This window comes from Nothobranchius furzeri, chromosome 7 (assembly GCF_043380555.1).
Source record: "Nothobranchius furzeri strain GRZ-AD chromosome 7, NfurGRZ-RIMD1, whole genome shotgun sequence".
Classification (NCBI taxonomy): domain Eukaryota; kingdom Metazoa; phylum Chordata; class Actinopteri; order Cyprinodontiformes; family Nothobranchiidae; genus Nothobranchius; species Nothobranchius furzeri.
The window spans coordinates 36,642,787-36,662,189 of NC_091747.1; the positions used below are offsets into that span (position 1 = coordinate 36,642,787).

At 43.5% G+C, this 19,403-nt stretch overlaps 3 protein-coding genes across 3 annotated transcripts in view; 1 reads left to right on the plus strand and 2 right to left on the minus strand.

Moving 5' to 3' along the window:
* Positions 1–1,905: 1,905 nt before the first annotated feature.
* Positions 1,906–14,436, minus strand: LOC107382629 (copine-3). The gene is made up of 16 exons (XM_015954849.3): positions 14,347–14,436; positions 13,740–13,901; positions 13,438–13,623; positions 13,286–13,360; positions 13,123–13,194; positions 12,966–13,043; positions 12,800–12,889; positions 10,222–10,320; positions 10,057–10,140; positions 9,911–9,970; positions 9,677–9,810; positions 5,672–5,726; positions 5,058–5,109; positions 2,910–3,043; positions 2,499–2,732; positions 1,906–2,110 (listed from the first exon to the last, which is right to left on the minus strand). The coding sequence occupies exons 2-16, from the start codon at positions 13,896–13,898 to the stop codon at positions 1,988–1,990; spliced, it is 1,635 nt and encodes a 544-aa protein (XP_015810335.3). The 5' UTR covers positions 13,899–13,901; positions 14,347–14,436; the 3' UTR covers positions 1,906–1,987.
* Positions 14,437–14,823: 387 nt separating this feature from the next.
* rmdn1 (regulator of microtubule dynamics 1) lies at positions 14,824–17,758 on the plus strand. The gene is made up of 10 exons (XM_015954850.3): positions 14,824–15,084; positions 15,603–15,708; positions 15,829–15,913; positions 16,020–16,179; positions 16,254–16,343; positions 16,433–16,488; positions 16,829–16,916; positions 17,071–17,101; positions 17,213–17,346; positions 17,419–17,758. Exons 1-10 carry the CDS (start codon positions 14,950–14,952, stop codon positions 17,458–17,460), a joined length of 927 nt encoding a protein of 308 aa, XP_015810336.3. The 5' UTR covers positions 14,824–14,949; the 3' UTR covers positions 17,461–17,758.
* Positions 17,759–18,687: 929 nt separating this feature from the next.
* LOC107382627 (NEDD4-like E3 ubiquitin-protein ligase WWP1) overlaps positions 18,688–19,403 on the minus strand; it is a 31,774-nt gene continuing 31,058 nt past the window's right edge. Inside the window, exon 26 of the transcript XR_008565999.2 lies at positions 18,688–18,825. The gene's annotated coding sequence lies outside the window, so the exon portion shown is untranslated. The remainder of the gene's footprint in view (positions 18,826–19,403) is intronic.

A 19,403-nucleotide genomic window follows, 5' to 3' on the forward strand; every position in this document is an offset into this window, starting at 1 on the left:
TAGCTAATGTAAAATAAAAGTCAGAGGTTAGAGTTCACATATTTACAGTAATATATAGCCAATATCCTTAATAGGACATGGGAAGTTCCATGTATGTCTATTTATGCAACTTTTTCACTAATTTCCTAAAAAATATGAACTACAGTACATCATCTACCAAAACACTGCAAAAATGTTACAAAATCAAATAGTTATACATAACAGTAACACATGTTCCTTTTCAACAGGAACATTTTTGCAATCATACAAAAATACACCATCATATCAGATGAAATAACAGAAACAACATTATTTTATGTGTCAGATCTGCCCTTATTTTAGAAGCCTTTCTACATTTTTCTTTTGTTGGGTTTGCTGTAGTACGTAAATGCATGCATTTTGTTATTTTCGCAGAAATTCAATACAAAAAAGTGAATGACCATCTCTGAGTAGCTTTATGTAATGTACAGACACAGAACTGCTGCAGTACAGACTATATTTGCAAAAGATTACAGTATTACTGCAAGATAAACAAGCAGAAACAACACCGGAATTACAACTGTAAAAAACAAAAGTACGTCATGTTTCTCACTGGCAATGAAATATAGTGAAATACAGGGACTATGTTGGGGCTTTAGCTCACAATATCAACAGCTGTTTACTTTGACTTTAGCCTATAAGTTATGTTAGAACATTATGTTTTCTGCAATGTGAAGTCATTTGTAAATTTGACTGTATGCATTTCGTCTCGGATGAGCTTGTGTGTATAAGAGGTTCTAACATTTTAATGGGTGTTAACCTTATGCATTTTGCATCTAAGCAACAAGGAATGTGTTCAATGTATAGCCTACAAAGACGGATGTTGTGCTAACTGTGTTAGGAGCTTAGGGAGCTTGTTAGATGTTTTGAAAAACTGTCATAGTGATTGTAAAAAAAGTGTAAACACAGGCTAAGTAAATAGAAAGTTAATTAAACTAAAATTCTGGTTTAAAGCTATTCAAATGCAACAGTTTCAGGAAGGAAAAAAATACGCTAATTAAGTTAAAGTAAAAACCAAGTTTCAAGAAAATTACTTAAAGTACAGATTCAGAAAAAATGTTCTAATGTACAACAACAAAGTGCATTTTTCCGAAGTGAATAAATATGCGTCTCTTTCTAGAGGTGTTTTTGCTAAATTTACAACATTTCTGCAACCAATACATTAACCAAAAAATCCCATTTAGTCTAGTTATTCTCTATATAGAGACTGTCACTGGCTATAGCAGGGGTGTCAAACTCATTTTAGCTCAGGGGCCACATTGAGGGAAATCTAGTCCCAAGTGGGCCGGACCGGTAAATGAAAAAAAAAACTTCAGATTGTTTTCTTTGTTTTAATACAATCAATATGAAACAAGGCTGGAGCCTGAGGACAGTGTAGTACAAGTACAACACCTGAAGTGTACTTGAAAATTTGAAACAAAATAAATAAAATCAATCAATAAAAAAAAAATTCCTTCGTGATTCAAAGAGCTTACAGATCACACGGCAAGATCAGTTCCATGCAGCACTTAAAGTATATTTGACTCATTTTACTTTACATCTTTTAGCTTTCACCAGCACATCAATATCAGAAGTCACATCCTGAGTGGCGGCCAACTTCAGGATGGGATTCAAGTTCTTGTGTGAGCCTTGAGAGCAGCTTTGTTTCATTTATACTCATTACAGAGAAAACTTGCTCACAAAGATAAGTTTATTTTCACTCTTCATTGTAAAGTATGAAAATAAAGTTTTCACAACCATCTCGCGGGCCGGATTTAACCCGCTTGCGGGCCGCATGTTTGACACCCCTGGGCTATAGAGTATATGGTGATGACTTCATTAGGGCTGCTGGCTGCTATCACAGCAGGCTCAGAAACACCTTTAATGCTCAATAAACCAAGTCAGAGATCCTATGCAGTATGTTTATTGTGCTTTTATTTCTGATTGTATCAAACAGGCTGATGGAGAAGCAGGCACAAACAAACTCTTCTTACTGGGTCGTCTCTGGAACATCAGTTAGGTTTGGCGGTTTTAGCTTGTAAGCCCTGAAGAATGACGCCACCTGATCTGGAAGCTCTGCCAGGACACTCTGGGCCAGAGCCACCCGGTTGTCCTGTCAGGAACATGTCACATAAATTAAAACAAAACAGTCTATCAATCAAACAAGGCCATAACAAATGTGCAGCTTTGGCAGGATATAGATCATTTGATAAACTTGATAAGGAACAGTGGCCTGCTACACACTCCAGCAGAGTTATTATGAATTCATTTAAATTATATTTTGGAAACACTTACACCATCATTATTTGTTAAAAACTCTGAATGATGCGATCTAAACATTTATAAAATAAAGTTAAATGAACCACTCTGAGTTGTGTCAAACTTTTCGTCTATATAGAGGCGGGTCGGAAAGCTGCCTACAGAAGGTGAGATAGTCATTGTTTACCACTTTTACACAAGAGCACACATTAAAGTCCTGACAGTGATGGGCTGTTGCTCACTTGGAATTTTCTGAAGGGAACAAACTGAACAATGTCTCTGGTGGCAGCTTTTCCGCTGGGGGAACGCAACAGGTGGTCATCACTGTCCAGGAACTCCATGGCTCTGAAATCCGCTGCGCCCACACCCACTATGATGATAGACATGGGCAGATGTGAGGCCTTCACGATGGCTCGGCGTGTCTGGTCCATGTCGGAGACGATGCCGTCTGTAATGATGAGCAGCACAAAGTACTCCTGCACAAGAACACAAACGGGACATAACCAGACACCGATAAATTCAAAGCCCCACTTTATGCTTTTACATCTTCTTCAGCCTCTAGTGGATTTAACACGTTTACATAAACTAACAGGCTTTGGGTGTGAGAATGTGTTGGAATTTCAGGATAGAAAATGATTCATCTTGATGCTCACTGCAGCTAAGTTCTGGTGGAGAGCCTGTCTGGCAAAACAGGACACGTGTTTGATGATGGGGGAGAGGTTGGTGGGACCCCACAGTTCCACGCATGGTAGACACTGCTGGTAGGCCTGAACCACTCCCTCTATGCCTGCAAAACACACACACACACACACACACACACACACACACACACACACACACACACACACACACACACGCACAAAATGCAAAGTCTAAATCTATCTAAATGTACTAGTTACACACCTGCTTAGACTCTTTCAAAACCTGGATGGCTGGGAGCTTTCTTCAGCTGAATGAAGATAAGACTGAGATCCTCATCTGTGCCCCAGACAAGCTAGTTCCCAAAGTCAGAGACTCTCTTGGTCAGCTTGCTTCTCACGCCAAACCCTCTGTCAGGAATCTTGGTGTGACCTTTGACCCAGCTCTCACCCTGGATTCTCATGTCAGTTCTCTCGTACGCTCTTCCTTCTTCCATCTCAGGAAAATTGCTAAGCTGAGTCCCATTCTGTCTTGCTCTGAACTTGAGACAGTTCTCCACACCTTCATCTCCTCACGCTTAGACTACTGTAACTCTCTTTTCACGTGTCTGAGCAGAACCTCCCTTAACCGTCTACAGGTGGTTCAGAATGCCTGTGCTCGGCTTTTGACCACGTCCTCCAAACACACCCACATCACCCCGCTGGGATCCTGCTTCCCCCAGCGAGAGCAGCCATCTACGGCGCTCAGCCACTGTAGCCACAGGTGGGAGGGAGATCTTGGGAGGAGCGCAGAGCACATTGACTCCTGCAGGTTGATGACTTCGCCAGGCTGAAGTCCACCAAGCCGAAGGCGGGGGGGGGGGGGGTTCACAGCATCTGTCTGCATTCGTTCGTGGGGGTTTGTTCCTAGCCTCTCAAGGCTGCTAGTGTGTCAGATTCGGATAACAAGACTTTGTTTGGGTCAGGCTGAGATAATTTTCCTCTCTGCCTTCAGTCTTTAAACTGATCATTCCAGTCCTTCAGTGAAGCCAATTTTGGGTTTTTAAACTTGTCCATACCGTCCGGTGACTCTCTCCGAGATGACGTCCATTTTGCGCAGTAATACTGGTATCGCAGCTAGAACATTGTCCAGCTTATGATTCACCTCAAGTAACGTCCCAGTCTGAGAAGTCTCCACACGGACGGTGCTTTCTGTGGGTGCGGGTCGCCCTCCAATCTCTCCCGTCTTCCCAAATTTCCAGAAAACCAGATATCCTCCCATTCCATTCAGGAGAAATCCAGTGATCATCAGGCCGAATATCCACACGTCTTTGACATCCTCAATGGACAGCCGGGAGAGGCATATGATCTTCCATTTCCTCCAGGAATCCAGCATATACCCCGCCGGGTGTGTCCCCTGTGGACATGTGAGAGCCCCTGCTCCGTTCTCATTGTTGAAAAAATCTTATCAATCGTGTTGAATGACCAATTTTTCAAATCCATGGTTAGTAAAACTAGAGTTTTTCAGAAATATGCAGAGAAGCGCTCTGTGGGCAGACAGGACAAAGAGCCTTGGGAAAAAAAGATAAGGGAGCAAAAAGAGAAGCGTCTGTACTCCGCGAGTGCCAGGAAGAAAAGGTGGTTCAGAACGCCTGTGCTCGGCTTGTGACCAAGTCCTCCAAACACACCCACATCACCCCGCTTCTCCTCCAGCTTCACTGGCTGCCAGTCAACTTCAGGGTTCATTTCAAGATCCTGGTTCTGGTCTATAGGGCCTTACATGGACAAGCACCATCTTACATTGGTGATCTTCTTAGTCCCTACACCCCCAGCAGGTCCCTGAGGTCCAGTGATCAAAGCCTACTGGTTGTGCAGCACCAGGCTGTGGCCCCAAGACTCTGGAACTCTCTCCCCCTGAGCCTGAGATCAGTGGACTCAGTGGTCTCCTTTAAAAAGCAGCTGAAGACTCACTTGTTCAGGTTGTGGTGTGACCTTCATCACCACCCTCTTATTCATCTTTCCTCACACTTTTTAATCACAATTTCTTCATTTTCTTTTTTATGATATTTAAAAAATAAATGTTGTTTTGTTTTTATTTCTTTTTTTTTGTTCTTGTGAAATGCCTGGTGATTTTTTCGTGAGAGGGGCTATACAAAATATTGTTTTCTTTCTGTCTTTCTTTACCTGCACAGAAGGGATCTGATGGGTTGAAGTTGACAGGAAACATGTGGGAAACCTGTTGAGACGAGATGCAAAGTGGCGCAGAGCTGAGTGAGCATCATAAAACAGGCAGATATCTCCTAAAATGTGTCTTTCTCAAAACATAAAATGTTAACCTTCAGTGAGAAGACCTCATAAGAGGCTAGCAGTGATATTCAGATAAAACCAAAATTCAGAAACCTGAGGTGAAGTTGTGAATCTGTTTTCCACAGCAGCAAAGAATGTTGTTCAAATAAACGCTGGAGCTTAGAAACTCCCTATTGAACAGTTACTTAAAATTATATAACAATATAGGTAACACTTTACAATAAGGGCCCCTTTATTTGTGTTAGTGTATTATTAAGCATTAATAAACAAAGGTCCCTTTATTAACATTACATGTTAACTATTAAGTGGTTATAGGACAAAGGGTCAGGGTGGTGTCTGCTTAGTAATGCATTACATAATATGATTAACTAGTTGTTAATACTTTATTTAATAGTTTATTCATGCACAACAATGCACAAAATAACATTAACAAAGGGACCCTTATTTTGAAGTGTTCCCCCAATATTTAATAAAAACAGGAGAATATTTACCTCTGAGGATGGAGGGATTTGGGCTCCAAAACCAAACACAGGAAACATCTTAGTCCTGCACAAAAAAGAAAGAAAGAAAGAATAAATAAACAAATAAATAAATAAATAAATAAATAAAACAGCACGTGTGTGGAGAAGACTTCTTTAGGAGAAATGCTGGAAACGTTCCTGAAAATAGTAAAAATGCCTATAGAACACCTTCTAGAGTCCTAGAACCCCCCAAAGCACTTTAATTGCATTCAATTCAATTCAAGTTTATTTATGTAGCGCCAAATCACGACAAGAGTAGTCTCAAAGCACTTCACATAATAAACATTCCAAACTGTTTATTAAGCCAATCAGAAAAAGGTTTTTTATATAAGGAACCCAGCAAATTGCATCAAGTCACTGACTAGTGTCAGTGACTTTACAGCAATCTTCATACTAAGCAAGCATGTAGCGACAGTGGGGAGGAAAACTCCCTTTTAACAGGAAGAAACCTTCAGAGGATCCTGGCTCAGTATAAGCAGCCATCCTCCAACATATATACCAAGTGTTGTGTCTATAGTTACATTGTTATTTCTTAGTAAATATTCCATTTGGTGAGAGATAAACTTTATTGTATTCATCCTAGTGAATCTACAGGTCCTTCTCAAAAAATTGCATATTGAGATAAAGTTCATTATTTTCTGTAATGTACTGATAAACATTAGACTTTCATATATAGTAGAGTCATTACATACAACTGAAGTAGTTCAAGCCTTTTATTGTTTCTAATATTGATTATTTTGGCACACAGCTCATGAAAACCCAAAATTCCTATCTCAAAAATTTAGCATATCATGAAAAGGTTCTCTAAACGAGCTATTTGTCATGGTCTGCATCTGTGTCTTCCTTCATGTGTCTCCTGATGTTTCTCCATTCCTCTCTAGATTCCCTTCTGTGTCTCATAGCGCCCTCATGTGTCTTTTGTCTGCGTCTCAGTTAAGTGTCTTATGTTGTTACTCTTTTTAATCATTCCTCCCAGGTCAGCTCCAGCCTCTTTGTCCCCAGCTCAGTGTATGTGTGTGTTTGTGTGTGTGTGTGTGTGTGTGTGTGTGTGTGTGTGTGTGTGTGTGTGTGTGTGTGTGTGTGTGTGTGTGTGTGTGTGTGTGTGTGTGTGTGTGTGTGTGTGTGTGTGTGTGTTTGTGTGAGCCCTTCCCTCTGTCTTTAGATAGTTGCTGTTTAGTTTTGTGTTTGGGTATTTGCCCTCCTCTGTTTCTGTTTTCCCAGTTAGATTATTATATTCACCTGACTTCCCTCCAGCCCTCACTCCACACACCTGCTGCCAATTTCCCTAATTACTCCTCCCTGTGTATATAAGCCCTGTCTTGTGTCGATCCATTGTGGTAATTCTGTCAGTTCTGCTCTAGTCTCTAGTGTTCTTTGTCTCTAGTATCTTGATCTCAGCCCTCTCTAGTGTTTTGTCTCTAGTTTTCATTTTGGACTTATTGGAGTTTTGACTTCCAGCTCCTGTGGATTTATTCTTATTTTTTGGACTCATCCTTCAAAAATAAAGGATTTTTCTTTATATTATCACCTGCCTCGTGTCATCTTGGGTTCCTGCATTTTGGGTCCTACCATCCCAAAACGTGACACTATTAACCTAATCATCTGAATCAACTAATTAACTCTAAACACCTGCAAAAGATTCCTGAGGCTTTTAAAAACTCCCAGCCTGGTTCATTACTCAAAACCACAGTCATGGGTAAGACTGCCGACCTGACTGCTGTCCAAAAGGCCATCATTGACACCCTCAAGCAAGAGGGTAAGACACAAAGACATTTCTGAACAAATAGGCTGTTCCCTGAGTGCTGTATCAAGGCACCTCAGTGGGAAGTCTGTGGGAAGGAAAAAGTGTTTCAGAAAACGCTGCACAATGAGAAGAGGTGACCGGACCCTGAGGAAGATTGTGGAGAAGGACCGATTCCAGACCTTGGGGGACCTGCGGAAGCAGTGGACTGAGTCTGGAGTAGAAACATCCAGAGCCACTGTGTACAGGAGTGTGCAGGAAATGGGTTACAGGTGCCGCATTCCCCAGATCAAGCCACTTTTGAACCAGAAACAGCGGCAGAAGCGCCTGACCTTGACTACAGAGAAGCAGCAATGGACTGTTGCTCAGTGGTCCAAAGTTTTTTTTTCGGATGAAAGCAAATTTTGCATGCCATTTGGAAATCAAGGTGGCTGAGTCTGGAGGAAGACTGGGCAGAGGGAAATGCTAAAATGCCTGAGGTCCAGTGTCAAGTACCCAGTCAGTGGTGGTCTGGGGTGCCATGTCAGCTGCTGGTGTTGGTCCACTGTGTTTTATCAAGGGCAGGGTCAATGCAGCTAGCTATCAGGAGATTTTGGAGCACTTCATGCTTCCATCTGCTGAAAAGCTTTATGGAGATGAGGATTTCATTTTTCAGCACGACCTGGCACCTGCTCACAGTGCCAAAACCACTGGTAAATGGTTTACTGACCATGGTATTACTGTGCTCAATTGGCCTGCCAACTCTCCTGACCTGAACCCCATGGAGAATCTGTGGGATATTGTGAAGAGAAAGTTGAGAGAAGCAAGACCCAACACTCTGGATGAGCTTAAGGCCGCTATCGAAGCATCCTGGGCCTCCATAACACCTCAGCAGTGCCACAGGCTGATTGCCTCCATGCCACGCCACATTCAAGCAGTCATTTCTGCTACAGGATTCCTGACCAAGTATTGAGTGCATAACTGAACATAATTATTTGAAGGTTGACTTTTTTTGTATTAAAATACTTTTCTTTTATTGGTCGGATGAAATATGCTATTTTTTTTAGATAGGAATTTTGGGTTTTCATGATATGCTAATTTTTTTAGATAGGAATTTTGGGTTTTCATGAGCTGTATGCCAAAATCGTCAATATTAGAAACAATAAAAAGCTTGAACTACTTCAGTTGTGTGTAATGAATCTAATATATAAGAAAGTCTAATGTTTATCAGTACATTACAGAAAATAATGAACTTTATCACAATATGCTAATTTTTTTAGAAGAACCTGTATAATTAAACGGGTATACTAGTAGTAGCACATTCAATGTCAAGGAAAGTAAAGTGTTATCAGAAGAGGGAGAATGATTAAATGGTTAGCAACAATGTTCAAGCTGATGGCCCCCTCCATGAGGCTACCATAGCTCAGCAGAACATCGTTGTAGCTTCTTCTGGGGAGAAAAACACTTAGAGAAAAAATAAAGTTAACAGCTGAAATTGCAGAAAATAATACAGTTAAAGAGCAGATTGTAGAAGAAAGTAGTAGAGTGTAGAAAGTGGTCAGTGTGTCCTCCAGCAGTCTAAGCCTATAGCAGCATAACTACAGAGATAACTCTGGATAACCTAGCCTTTAAGATGGAGGCATGTTGGAGGCAGGGCAAGGGAGAGCCGTCTTTACCTACTGTACACTCCACCTCCCTCTACTCCCCCACTTGTCCAGATCTAGGCTAACATCAGATTTTAACCATAGGCCCCATCAAATAAAATGTTTTAAGCCTAGTCTTAAAAGTAGACAAGGTGTCTGCCTCACTGACTAAAGCTGGGAGTTGGTTCCACAAGAGAGGAGCCTGATAACTAAAAGATCTGCCTCCTATCCTATTTTTAGATTTTCTGGGACATTCTTTACAACACAGTCATTCACACACTGGTGGTGATGAGCGACATCAGAGCCACAGCTGCCCTGGGGCACACTGACAGAAGCATGGCTGCCGTACACAGGTGCCACCGTGCCTTGCACAAGGACACAAGGACTGATCTGGGTGTGAACTTTCAGCCCTCCAGTTACGGCTGGGAGCTTAACTCCTCTGCCTGGGTGAACTCTTTGTAGGAGATATGACATTTATAAATTGTTAAAGAGGACATCTGAGGCTGCTGTTCAAACAGCAAAGGTCCGGATTCAAAAGTGGAATGTTTGTCTCAAGAAGACCGGACGTCCTGGCTCAGCTGCAGCGTCCTATGTGTCTGACGCCGTGGTTACCTGTTGTAGTCTTGGACGACATGACCCACGGCCCAGATGGCATGCAGGTATTCGTTGAAGCCCTCTGGGCTGGTGTAGTGGAGAGAATTGGGAGAGCTTGGAACCCCGTTAGACTGGGTGAAGTCGATGGCAATCTGAGCCAGGGCAGAATGGGGACACGAGTCAGCCTTAAGGGGGCGGCCCATCACACATTTATCACCGGAAAGATTTGTTTTGGGGCAAAACAGAACCTACCGTGAAGTTGATCTGACAACCTCCCAATATGTAATCCAGGAAGCTGTATACCTTCTCCATCTGCAAGAGACCGATCCTAATAAATGTGTGTCCAAAAACACACATCTTACACTTTCACTGAGGAATCAGGAAGTTTAAATTCTCACCTGGCAGCGCCTTATGCAAATGACCCCGGAGTTTTTATAGTTGCCCTTTCTAAGCTTTTGCTCATTAAAGCACTGAAACTCCGCCTGAAAACCAGAGAGAATATTTACAATTATGCCAGGGTCGTGTTCAGGGTCAAATCAAAAGGAACCAAACCTAAGTCTCACAGGGAAAGTGCAGCCTGCGTGTAACATCTCTGCCAGAGACGCCTTAAAGGTCCCGATAAGCTCATGGGAGCCGTTCACGTAGTGGTCATAACACTTCACCTGGGAGGAGGACCAAAGGAGCAGTTACCAAGTTATCATGAAGACAGGAAAGGGATTTTAAACCATTCATTCGTTTATTTCTGACATCAGCTCACTCAACAGTGAATTAATGAAATAGATAAAACACAAATTCGTGTGATCACACCAAGAGTTATGCATTGCGTACATCAAGTCAGCAGGAAAGTCCTTCCAGTTTTAGTATGGTAGCATTGTCAGATAAAAAATGATCACATGACTTATTAGTGCATGAGATCATGACTGTTAGACAAACAAAATCACCAGCTTAAAGGTGGGCAGCGAGGTTTTTGCCTTTGTCTGCTGACTCACTGCAAAGATTTATGAAAACTCTCAGAACGTAACAATTGGACGTCCAGCCTGATCAACCTTTGGTGTCAGTCCAACTCAACACCAAAACAGGAGCAGCTCAGTCCAGTCAACAGGCCTTTAAAGTCATCCACATTCTTAAGGGGAAACGTTTTACCTAAAATATATAAAAGCCTTCACACAGCTGTAAGACAGCTGCAACATACATCTTGCGGATGCACTGGGACACCTCATCAGGGATGAAACCTGGGGGTCATTGGTGTTTCAGGGCTTTTCAAACATCTGACACCCTCGCCCAGGCGACCCGACCAGCATTGATCGGACCCCAGCCTGTGTTCCAGCAGCTCTTGTCCACACATCAGCCCTTAGAGCTGTCATGCTGGGCTGCAGCTTTTTGACCCACGACATGCAGAATCATGCACGGAGACAAAGGTAAGTAAAAAAGGTTTATTATTATGTACGAAGGAGATGATGGTCTGAGATCCGATGGTTCCGGTGGAGTTCTAGAACAGAGACTGGAGTGAGTATTTGCAGATTTGACCGTGAAAGAAATGAGTTTGTAGCTTACAGTTTCCTGGTTGTTGGTAAGGCTTAGAGGGGTAGGCAAGTCACGGCTGGCTGAGCTGGTAGAGCGAGAGTCAGGTGTGCCTGGGAGCTGAGTACCAGAGTTCGGGGTGTCCGAGTTGGCAGGTGGGGATTGGAGAGCAGGCGGTCAGGGGTGAGCGACGGGACTGGCAGACAGGGTTGGAATCCGGTGAGTTTTCCTGTAGCTGATGGAGGTTTGGTTGGTGGAGGAGAAGTTTCCCAATGCTGAGTATCATCCGGTACTGATGAGTTGTCCCAATGCTCCTTAAATCCCCTGACCACTGATGAACAGATAGGTAGCAGCTGCTCTCCAGCTGCTCTCCAGACATACCCACCTGCACACAGAAGACTCATCACAACACAGTTAGACTCAGCACAAACCATGACAAGAGCGACCAGCTGCATGGTGGCATCGGGCGTGATGATCATGTCTGGTCGAAGCCGCGGGGTTGTTATCCTGGCTGGGAACTTGATCCACCGGTGGTGAGGAGGCCTGACTTTGCTTGTGGTTGAATGATGGACGTCCTTCAGGCTGTGTGGAACATGGTGGCCTTTGGCCCTTGGTGGTAGTGATGACTGTGGCCATACCATCAGAAACGGTCCTGAGCAGAAATAGCACCCATTCCTAAGTACTTTTGAGGAGCTGCTAAGGAGGTGTTCCAGGGACCACCGTCCTGAACGTTGGGGACTGGATGTGTGTTGATTTTATCCCAGTCATGGAGGTTGGCTGAACATTGAAGGACATCGTATACTGCTCGGATGTCATGAAGCTCGGCCAGCGGTTACTTTTACTCTTCTCAAGCTATATTGTGCGTTGCTTGAGGATTCTGAGTTCTCAACGCAGTTTGTTAATCTGGGTGGGGTTGCAGGTCGTTGTGTGTTTGGACTTGCAATTCCTGCTCTCAACATTGACAAACCTCTCGGCTGCATAGCCGAATATATCCACCTCCCCCTTGGCTGTGGTTTCCAAGATATGGCACATCGTCAGTGCCAAACTGTGACTACGCTGTCGGATTCTTAACCGGACGCCCTGCGTTCTACCTCTGATGGACTCTTCTACAGGGGGTTGCAGGCTGTGCTGCCCGGAGGCACTGAGGGGTATGTTGTAGACCTTTCAGTAGCAGTTCTTGGTTTCTCCCTCGTGGAAGTATCAGGTGTGACCAGACAGTTTTTCCTCATTGTTTCCCGGCCTGGGATCTTTCTGCATGGAGTTTGCATGTTCTCCCTGTGCATGCGTGGGTTCTCTCCGGGTACTCCGGCTTCCTCCCACAGTCCACAAACATGACTGTTAGGTTGATTGGTCTGTCTAAATTGTCCTTAGGTGTGAGTGTGTGTGTGCAAGGTTGTTTGTCCTGTGTGCCTCTGTGTTGCCCTGCGATGGACGGGCTCTCTGTCCAGGGTGTACCCCGCCTAATTGCCCGTTGACTACTGGAGATAGGCACCGCCACCTGCCACCCCCACTCCCACCCCCGCGACCCTGCGTGGACAAATCGGGTTCAGAAGATGGGTGGATGGATGGATGGATGGTTTACGAAGCTCTTTCCTGTAAAATGGAATAAAAAAAACTCACCTTTATTGGTTTTTCAAGGTCTCCATCACAGAGAGATCTGAGTGTGATGCAGAAGGGAATCCATACTGGGTTCCTGTTGTTATGCACAACCTGTAGAATTAAATAGAAAATAAGCCAAAAGTCATCAGTAACCTGCAGATTAGTAACGTTGAATAAATATCTGCACCTCTGTCCTGTGAGCCAGCTGCCAGCCACTTTCTGATTTCTTATAGAACTCCAGGAAAGGATCGCAGCTCCTCAAAAACTGCACAAACGAACCCAAGTTTGTTACTCACAGTTCACAATCATAATAAAAACTACTGAGCCCCAAACCCCAAAATGACCTTTTTATCCAGGCCTCTGGCTGACACTTCAAAATTCGCCACTCGTGTGTCTGTTACTTCTTCAGCAAAGATCTGTTAAATGTTCAGACAACAAAACTGTTGAGTCAAACGAAGAAGCAGCATGGAGTCGAGGGGTTTTTCCACAGCTGTGGAGTCCACTCACAGTGATGGTCCCACGGCCTGCAGGCTCCTTGTTGGTCAGAAGCAATGGCTGCGTCATCTGCCTGTTTGAGACAATCTGCACGTAAAGAAAGCCCGGTTTAAATGAAAAGGTCGATCAATGTGTAATCTACAACCGTACGAGGTGAAGCTCACCTGTCCCAGAGTACATTCAAACTCCCCCAAAAAGTCGTGATCACAGTCATTCAGATCATGGCTGTCATTATCAATGTCATACACACTAAACTTCAGCCTCTGCACCGTCTCAAAGTAGTAATCAACCACAAACTTCTTGGAAAATTTTGGATTCAGGCAGTTTTGGATTGTCTCTGTGCGCCCAAGCTAGTGGAGAAAAAAAATAGGAGTACCTGGTTTAAGATCTGACATCAAAATGAAGAAACGCATCAATAGAGCTGGACTAGTGTGAGAGAACATGGTCCACCGTGAGCCACACATACCTCATACCAGATGGAGTCTGGAGTGTAGAGGAACAAGGCACAGACTGGGTCAGACTTGGAGAAGAAATCCATGTCCATCAGGTTTTCACAGGAAATGGTCAGCTCCACCTTGGTGACCAGGTTGGGGGGACTTGGAGCAGGAGGTCCACCTGTAGCCATCAGCTTGGAAAAGGAAGATAAATGTATATTTAACACCAAATGTTACTAAAGTTGAACAAATTAATTCAACATACAATAAAAACAAGGACAAACCTGCCAGATTAAGCTAATTAGAAAGGCTCACACAAAATTCTAAACAGACTTAGAATCATTTTAAATTTTTGAGTGAGCTTACTGTATATTAGTTATAAACACCTTATTTGATACATTGCATGAGTAAATACATGTTGACAGACATTAGAGAAACCTACATACACTCCTTTAAATCCATAAACTAAGTTTTTCTAAATATTATAATGATTTAATAATGACAGATGATGTCAAATTGGTAACAAACAACGAGACATAACTTTCTACCCAATAAAAAAGGTAGACAGCTGTATGGCGACATCAGGCGTTAAAATTAAAACACGTGTATTAAATATGAAGTGGAACCAAATATTTTTACCTGAGTTTTTGATGAAGAATCAGTAGTTTGTAATTTTATTTGCTCCCTCTGGTCAGTTGCAGTTAACGTTTACCTAACAGCAGCTGAGCGAGTCCCGAGAGTAACGCTCGCTCCTATTTTTAACGTTTGAGTTCACCTTAAATGTCAGATTTTTTAAATATATCTGGAATTCATACTGAGTAAATATGTTGACGTGAAACTGAACAGCAAAATAAAAAAATGTATTATTAATATTAGAGAGACTGATGCGGAACCTTTAAGACACGTTGTCATTTCTAACCGGATAGTACAGAACACACGGAACGTATGTCAGCTCGCCGGGGTTTATTCAAGAATAAACTGTTTGTTCCAGTTTGCTTTATGATAGTCTGAAACGACAGATAATTAAAATTAAAATAATGAAGATAAAGGAAGGGATATTTATTATTTTTCAACTTTCAGATGTACTTTGGGAAAATTAAGTAACAATCGCTTTTAGCATTTATAAACTCTCCATGTCGTTTGTTCTTGAACGTTTCCTGTTAACCTTTTTGGGTTAGCCCCTGAACTTAGTTGGCTTAAGGCAGTTCCTGGTGTTAATTCAGTGTTTGGACCTAATTTAGGATGGCTGCTAGAGCTCTGAGTTGGTGTGTGAACAGCTCCTTATTGCAGTTTGCTCCTGGAGCCAAAGGCACGAAGCTCAGGGGAACTAGCTACTTCTTTTGGACAACTTTCCGAAGGACTGTCGGCTCTCTGCGTGTAAGTAACTACGTCTTTCCATGATCACTCTTTTGACATTAGGATATCTTTCCTACTGCAGTGCTAGGGGGATGTTATGTGTAAAGCACACTGAATTGCCTCTGTGTATGAAATGTGCGATATAAATGAACCTCGCCTTGTGTGTCAAAGGTCAACAGCAGGACAAGTGTGTTACAGGTGTTGTGCCAAAAAGCGACCGGCTGCCCAAAAACCGGACGAGGTTATCTCTGCTTTCTCAGTGTCCATATTGCTAGATATGCCGAGTTTTAAGGCGAAATCCTGGGGAATTTCGTCAATTGCAATTACCCTGACTGTGCGCGATCCTGCGGTGGCTAATCATTTTTTGGCAGCCAGTCGCTTTTTGGCACAACAGGTACAAAATGTAATCAGTTTGAACTGGGTTTTAGGGATCCGCGCTGTCCAGGTCAGCTGCGACAGATCTGTAATCAACATACAAGACACTGTTATCTTTGGTCTAACATTTCGTTTGAATGTCCCCATCACTTCCTCGTGTGCAGAGTGGACGAGCTTCATTCCTCCTGGGGCTTCCTGCTCTGTCCTATCTGAGTTATGAAGCGGTTCGGTGGGTGCAGAGTTCAGCTGTGGTCTGGGCTTCAGACGAAGGTAAAGAAACTGTTGGGTGGTCATTCATCATGTCCAGATTACTGGGTACAACTCTGATTTTGTTATTTTAAAGCTGTAGTTTTAGTAACATAATTATTGTAATTGTGTGTGGGGGGGTAGAGAAGGTTTTGCAGCAGGCGGACTACCTGTATGGATGTGCAGAAACAGAGAGGCTTTACCAGCTGCTGCTGCAGTACAAGGACAGGTGAGAAAGGATCCTTTCTGGTCATTCTCGCCAGGCTTGTTTTACTTTTTGTGGATTAGAGTATTGATCAGTGCGAGCTAACGTGGGTGATGTGTCGTTTATTCAGTGACAATGCAGAGTTCCTGTGGAGGCTGGCCCGGGCGTCTCGTGACCTGTCCCTGCTGCCCGACACTCAGCCTGAACGAAAGAAGCAGCTGGTCTTCGAGGCCTTTGGATATGCACAGAGGGCCCTGGAGAGGGATGATATGTGCTTTGCTGCACACAAAGTAAGATGGCGCATTCACTGATGATTCGGTGCACGTGAGCTGTATTTGCAGGTTGTGTTCTTTGCCTAACACAGTGGTACGCCGTGTGTCTCAGCGATGTTGGGGATTTTGAAGGAGTCAAAGTAAAAATTGGAAACTCCTACATCATCAGGGAGCATCTGGAGGTGAGAAGGATAACTGAATGTCATCTTGATGCTGTAAAATTATCTGCTTCTGCTGTTTTAATCTTTTATCTTTTTCCTTTTTTTAAAAGAAAGCCATCAAGCTCAATCCCAAAGATGCCACTTCATTACACATTTTAGGCTTCTGGTAAGATGTCTGGTTCCAAACTTCCCCCAACAAGTAGGAGCATGTTACAAATGAACTTAGAGCGCCTACTAGACCTGCTGCAGGATGAGGAAAGGCCTGTTTTTGTGTTGGCAGAAACAAAAGCTGCTTTTATTCTGAGGCCCAGTGAAAATGGCTCGGGTTGTTCTATCAATTTTAGCTCAATAAAAATGTTTAGGTGTACCAATGCAAAGAATAAATGTCTTAATTCAACATTTCCAAAGACATTTGATTTTGGCTAACAGAAAATACAGCAGCCATCAGGGCTGATACCTCTGATGTTCTGGTCCGACCCACCATCAGAACATTTCTTCTCCCACAGGTGTTTTGCTTTTGCTGAGCTGCCGTGGTATCAGCGCAAAGTGGCAGCTGTCATTTTTGCTTCACCGCCGACGTCCACATACGAAGAGGTAAGGAGCTCTCAGCTCCCTCTGACCTTTTTCATTCAGACTTTGACAAGAGCTGTTACAGAGCTTCAGTCATGACGCAATAGTTCACTTGTGTCGGCGTGTGTGTGTGTGTTGGTGTGTGTGTTGGTGTGCTAAAGTGCCGTTTGTCTTTCAGGCACTGGAGTTCTTCCTGCAAGCTGAACAAGGTAGAACAGAACCTCTCTGGACCGTTTCAACAACAGCTGTTGGCTCCGGTTGAAATTCTGTAGTAAAACTTTTATTCCATTAATAATGTTCCAAATCCTCACTTTCCTCAGTTGATCCCAACTTCTACAGTAAAAACCTGCTGATGCTCGGGAAGACGTACCTGGCCATGAAGGAGAAGCAGAAAGCGCTGCTCTGGCTGACCAAAGCTAAAGATTATCCTGCTCACACACTGGAGGACAAAGAGGTTCACACCCTAACGGCCCCACATCCAGACGGTGTTGTTGGTGCACGTACTAAGATCTTTGTTCCTCTGCAGGTCCATAAGGAAGCTGTGAACCTTCTAAAGAAGCTTGGATGAAGAGCTCATCTCCTCTTCGTGGAACAGGAGGCTGTTCCCGACCCTCGGACCGATTCTGTAATAATTACTGCAGTAAAACTGGTTTCACACAAACCAGCCATGCTTCCTAGAAATATGCATCGTGGGTAATTTATGTTAGAAACAGAAGACACCAGTGAATGTGGCTAAATGGAAGCAAGCGACGATGATTGTTTTATTGGAACAAATCTTTGATTTGCTCATCCTGCCTCTACCTGGATTTTAAGATCATTCCTTTTATAATTAATATTAACTGAATATTTACTGTTCTGATGAAAAAGATGTGTATGTTTCGTTCGTCCCGTTCTCAGACACCTGTCCTGTAGGTTTTTGTGCTCCGACGCACCTGATCAGCATCATGTCCCTGGAGATAAATGATGCACTTGTATAGCACCTCTCAGAGTAAGGGCTCCAAGGCGCTTTACACTACAGTGCATCATTCATCCATTCACACGCTGATGGTGATGAGCTACGATGTAGCCACAGCTGCCCTGGGGCGCGCAGCACAGGCGCCGCCGGTTCCTCCGACCACCACCAGCAGGCAAGATGGGTTTAGTGTCTTGCCCAAGGACACAACAGCAGAATTCTCTGTCCGGAGCCGGGATCGAACCTGCAACCTTCTGACTACTGGACAACCCGCTCAACCTGTTGAGCTGCTGCTGCCCCCAATGATGAGTCACATCAGGTGTGCTGGAGCAGGCCTGAGAACCGTGACCCTCAGGGACCTGCATGGGTGTTTTTGCCAAAGCCAATGCTAAACATGCTAGTTACCAACTATGAACTTGACCGTTTTTGGCAGACAAAACAAAAAGCAGCCCTTGAGGGGGTTTATTCACTTATTTATTTGGAGCTCATGAATCCATCTCTCTCCATTTAAAATGGGTGAAATCAGATTAAAAATGAATCTTCTATACACACCGTCTCCAGTAAAGGGGCATTCTGTACAGTGTAGCTGCTGTTTACAGTGTATCTACACGTGATATGTTTCAGTTGGGATGCGTTTCAGGTGGCTGACGTCACAGATTTACCCACGCAATAAAAAAAATGAGTTAATCTAAAAACGATGAGTGGATTTTAATGAGCCCAGCTGTCCAGGTGCGTCCTGATCTGTCCGCTATGACATTAACCTGAAACAGTCAATTTCTGATAAGAACAAAGGCATCGCAGATTTATAAATAAAGTACTTGATTTACTTTATGTAGTTAATATTCTCTCACACACACGGTAGGTTCCTGCTAGAGTAAAGATTCCTCCTCCCTGCGGCTCAGCTGGACATGCATCCTCTACGGGACGGATGGACATCATCGCCCGAAGCAGCTGGAAGCTACGAGATCTGCTGTCCTCTGCCTGATTTAAACCACATGACACGTAGAACAAAGAGAACATCCACTTGAATAAACAAAAGCTCAGTGGGAACTAAGGCTTAAGTATAAAACTAACACAGTGATGTGGTGCATCAGGCTGCAGTAGAGATGCATGATGGGAAAGTCTGTGCCACCTAGAAGGCTGAATAAGTGGGCGTGGCTTCTGGGTTCTCTCCCCCCCACACCAATGAGATCTTTGCACCTGGACACAACTACAGAAGATCTGTTTGAGATGATAATGTCTTAACGTTTTCATTAGGTGTGTGAGCCACCTGTTAAAACTAAAACAGTCTTTCTCACCCATCCAGGACAAACTGGACCACTGAATTATTGTTGCTTTGGGCCATTTTCTAAACTGCAGGGTTACAATGCAGATTATTAAGGTGGAATCCTCGTATGATGCCATTCAGAAGCCCTTCGTTTGTTACGTCACAGTGTGCAAGCAGGTAGCCGGGAACATGTCCCGCATCTCTGGCATTCACTTAGAACCACACACACACACACACACTCTTACACACACATGGCTTATGCTTTCTAATGGATTTAGAACATCATCTTCCT